At 44.9% G+C, this 4591-nt stretch overlaps 1 protein-coding gene across 1 annotated transcript; it reads right to left on the reverse strand.

The window, feature by feature from the left end:
- Nucleotides 1-2197: 2197 nt before the first annotated feature.
- On the reverse strand, nt 2198-4381 carry LOC106324089 (uncharacterized protein At3g60930, chloroplastic-like). Its single transcript, XM_013762109.1, has 4 exons — nt 3337-4381; nt 2622-2986; nt 2312-2549; nt 2198-2208 (listed from the first exon to the last, which is right to left on the reverse strand). Exons 1-4 carry the CDS (start codon nt 4379-4381, stop codon nt 2198-2200), a joined length of 1659 nt encoding a protein of 552 aa, XP_013617563.1.
- Nucleotides 4382-4591: the final 210 nt, after the last annotated feature.

Below are 4591 nucleotides of genomic sequence, written 5' to 3' on the forward strand. Positions count from 1 at the left end.
TTGTACTTCATTGAATCCATGGTGTGGGCAATCTCTCTAATAAGACTTGAATCTAATCCAAGAGCTTCTGAATGATTTTGCAGGCTCCTGAGTGAAAGTAGCAATCTTGCTCCTCAAGTCTTTAGCACGCGCTTCATCAAAGAAGTTGCATAAGAAGGCATTTTTTATTTCTCTCCGGGATGTGAGAGATCCTGGTGGTAACTACTTAAGCCAATGGGAAGCATCTCCAGCAAGTGAGTACTTGAAGAGCTTGCATAGGAGGTAGTCTTCATAGACTCCCTCGACTTTAATGGCAAATATAAGATCCTCGAACCTCTCCAGATGATCCTTAGGATGCTCGTTAGATAACCCATAGTAGGGTGTCTGTCTCACGAGTGTGTAGTACTTCGGCTTCAACTCGAAATTCCTCTAAATAGTTGGAGGACGAATGGCTGATCTGTTGGTGTATAACTGATCCGGACGGTTGTAGTCAGCCAATATTCTAGGTCGAGCAGCCTCATCTACAGGTAGAGTCGTGCCTGTAGCATCAGTATCGGACTCAGGGATTGCAGCCCCCTGAGCATCTATCCTATGACATGTTGCATTACGCAGATGACCTTCCTGGTCATGGAGGTCTACTCTCTCATCACGTACAAGAATCAATGTCGCAACCATGTCTCGCGGCTCAGTATCAATCGATGTTCGGACTGAAGTATCGATCGATGTCATGTGTAAGATATCGGGCGACGTAAGGTGAGTGTCTTAGGTCGACGGTGGTGAGCGAGTGTCGGTCGACAGGACTAGTGCCTGGGTCGACGGTGGTTGACGAAAATTGAGCGACGAACAAGTGTTGTTGTCGATCGATGAGGAACACGCTTCATTTCAAATTGAACGCTCCAAGCTTGCAGGATCTGGTGAGAATAGCAGTTGAGTTTCCTTGTTGCTTCTGGTACTGCTGGGCATGTACCTGAAAATCCAAGAAAAAATTTTGTGTCAGAAACAAAACTTAACAAGAATCAAATCTAATAGGCGATCAAAGCTCCCCGGCAACGGCGCCAAATTTGGTATCACTTAAATTACCCTAAGGAGTGATTTTACTCTCTCAGATAAGAGGTTCCATTGTAGTACTTAGGGATCGACTCCACAAGGAGCTAGGGAACCTAATAAATCTAATTGGATTTGGTAAGTAAGGCGGTTTAATGATTTAAATGTAAAGTTGCAGTTGTTTGAGCAAGTAATTGCTCGATTGATTGGTTGAGGTTTTGGTGCTTAAAAGGAAATAGCTAGACATATGGTTTTTATTCACGAAATTTGGAATTATAATCCTATAGATGCCTAACGTGTTGCATGCATGATATTGTAGAGCTCAACACTTATAAACGAACCACTAGGCTCTCGCTTTCTAGGTTCGTCTATTGACCAGTGTCGATCGATGATTCTATATGATTATCGATCGATGCACTATTCAAAATGTCGACCGATTATTCTATTTGAATATCGATCGACGCTATTGGTCAAGCGTTAATGCGCGGGTTGAATGTCCTCACTAAGCTCACTAGATCAGCTCTCGTCTTTCTCTAGTAAGAAATTTAGCTCAATTAGAATGGTTTCAGGATGAGATTAAAGCTATCGCTTATATCTAACAATTCTAGGGCAAGGTCTAGGTAGCTAATCTAGAATCAGACATTAATAACAATCCTAATGATTAATACCACAGCTTAACAATCTATAGTTGGGGCTAATCCCTCATAACCTATTTAAACCGTAAAATCTAACAAGGGAACTACTCAGACATGGCCAAGTAATTCATAACAGCAATAAGGTATGAAAACGGTATTAGAATAGTAAATATATATCAATGAAGTTCCAATCACAAATATAATTTTGGATCTTCTCTCCAATCTATCAAAATCCTAGAAAACCTTTGCTGTGAAAATAGTAAAACAAGAAAGCATACTTTGCCTCTAACATGTTGACAAAGCTTTTATAATTAGGTTAAAACTCGTCAGGGGTAATCTTGTAAAATGGTGAAGACTTGGGCTTCAAGTTGGCTGTGACCAAACGGGCTTTCTGCGCGCTTCGCTGTCGATCGATGTCAAGATGTGAACATCGATCGATTATTCCTCTTCAATATCATCTCGGGTGCTTGCTCCAGTTATCTCCAAAATGCTCCAAAATCATCACTTATCTCCAAATCACTCATGATCCTATATATACTCTACATAGACTCTATAATATAATAATTAATAGTTAAAACACATATAAACCATGGGTAAAAGTGGATCAAATCTATGGTCTATCAGACTCCTTTCAAGGTAATGAATCCTCGCACCAAGAGTATTCTGCTGATCACCAATCTGAGATCGAAGAATAGCATCACGGCTGGACGACGCTGAAAGCTCCGCCTTAAGAGTCTCAACAGCGGAATTCAAACCATCGACGGTGACCTCCAGCTCTTTAATACGGTTATCACGCAGCTCCTTCTCAGCAAACATATCCTCCAGTTTAGTCCGCATCCTCTTCAGGTCTTTTTCGTAAAGGTACACGAGCCGCACCGCGTGAGCTTTCGACTACACCGAGAAAATAAGACTAAGCAAAGAAGAAAATATTTTTTCATCCAAAAGGAAAGGAAGAAGACGAACATGAGCGTCAAAATGAGCCATATCCTTAAACTCTTTAGCATGCACCAAATCGTCAGCATCAGGGATGTTCGTAAAAGCGTTCCTCGGGAGACAGAAGTATTCAGCACAAGCACGCTCTTCGTTCACAAACGGAGTATCCCTGTCATAGCGAAACACCCGAGCATATGGATCCCGTCGAGATCTCTTCTCCTCATGAATGTCTCCTACCATGATGCCTTCAGAAGGACGCTTTAGAGACCCAGATTCTCGACCTCCCAGAGCAGAGGAACGAATAGCGTCGGCCATGAAACCGCCCGCCGGGGGCACACCAGAAGACTTTCCCTCTGCAGTAACAGGCTCTCCACCCCTAGGAGCAACCAGACTTACTTCACCAGATCAACCAAACACCCTTTCGGGTTCTGTATCATGATTCAAGGGGTTGGACTCGGCCATTACCCTGTTTCCTCCCCGCAGGGAAGAACTCGACATCTCCTCCCTCATGACGTCTGCGTACGAAGGGATATCCCGACGGAGACCCCCCGTCTGCACCGAAGGAGATCGAGCGGTCCTACGCGACGACACATGAGAAGAAGGACGCAGCGAGGAAAACGGAGACCCCCCACGACTACCCGAGCGACCGACAGAAGCAGTACCCACACAGCTAAAAGCGGAAATCTAAAGTAAGCAAAAAAGTGCAAGAAAGCCTACTCGCAAAAAGACAAAAGATAAAACTTACCAGCCGAGATGCGCAGAACACTACGGAAAATCCGATGGCGATCAAATTGGGGCCATTGCTGAACACCTAGTTCACGAATCTCCTCCACTCCACGAGAAAAACCCGCCGGCAGGGGAAACGAAATCGGATGACGTTCTAGGAAAACCCCAAAAAGCGCAAAAAGGAAGTCACACACAAACCACGACGAGGAAAGGGATAAAACAAGAGACTCACTAGGCGAGGGATTCCAAGTCCCCCTCAGGGACGCATCAAGATCCGCTATAGAGGCCGAGTCATTCTGAACAAAGAAGTAACGTTGGAACCACTCGTGCGCCTTGTTCACCCTCCCCCTAAGAATGTCGTAACGAGATTTGATATTTATATAGAAGGTATTAGGAGTTCCCGGATTCCTACTAATATTGGCTAACTCTTTAAAGAAGCGAAGATCGACGTCGAAGCCGACCTCAGCCCCCAAAACCAGAGGAGCGACTACATTTCGCATGGCAGCAGGAGTAAATTGAGTCAGAGCTATATCCCGAGCAGCAGCGTAAGACGTCAGAAGACGGGGAAGAGGAAACCAGAGGCGCAAATGAGTGAAGAACGCCTCGTACAAACACATCCATCCGGGAGGCGGAGTCCACCGCCTTTCATTGGCATTTGGGGAACGCATCTGCAACCGCCTCGGAAAACGACAAGTCCTAGCAATGCCGTCGAGCATTCTACGTGTCAAAAGAGAGGGAAGCCCCGCCAGAGGAACCTCCTCCGCCGGTGCGTTATCCGCATCATGTTCGTCGTCATCCTCGAGATCAATGACATCTTCATCAACATGTTGAGGAACAGGAGCACGACTGGAACTCTGCTCCTCCACCGGTGTTGTTCGAACACTCCGACGAAGAGAACCCCCTTCATCACGACGCAAAAGAGGACGACGAGCAATCAGAATGTTATCGTTCGTAGATTTCGAACCTCTCGCATTAAATGGAGATGGAGAAAGAGACGGGGAAGATTGTGGAGAATCCATGCGATCATCAACAGAAGCAGAAGAGAGACCCGACTCGATCCTCATAATAAAGAAAACAATAGAAGAAAGAAATCACCGGCGAAGAGAGAGATAGTAGCAGAGCAAATGGTAAAAAAAGAAACCAAGAAGAAGACGAAACCAATTTATAGAGAAAGAAAACACAACTTCCAAAACCCTAAAAAGTAACGGAAACATTATCAACCAAAAGACACGACTCTTCACTAACACGCCTCGCGATAAACGAGGAAATCTTTC

This window comes from Brassica oleracea, chromosome C2, assembly GCF_000695525.1.
Source record: "Brassica oleracea var. oleracea cultivar TO1000 chromosome C2, BOL, whole genome shotgun sequence".
Classification (NCBI taxonomy): domain Eukaryota; kingdom Viridiplantae; phylum Streptophyta; class Magnoliopsida; order Brassicales; family Brassicaceae; genus Brassica; species Brassica oleracea.

Coding starts and splice junctions, on each gene's coding strand:
- LOC106324089 (XM_013762109.1), bottom strand. CDS start 4,381: ATGAGGATCGAGTCGGGTCTCTCTTCTGCTTCTGTTGATGATCGCATG. Junction 2,987..3,336: donor TGTTCTGCGCATCTCGGCTG/GTAAGTTTTATC, acceptor GATCTGGTGAAG/TAAGTCTGGTTGCTCCTAGG. Junction 2,550..2,621: donor TGGCTCATTTTGACGCTCAT/GTTCGTCTTCTT, acceptor TTCTCGGTGTAG/TCGAAAGCTCACGCGGTGCG.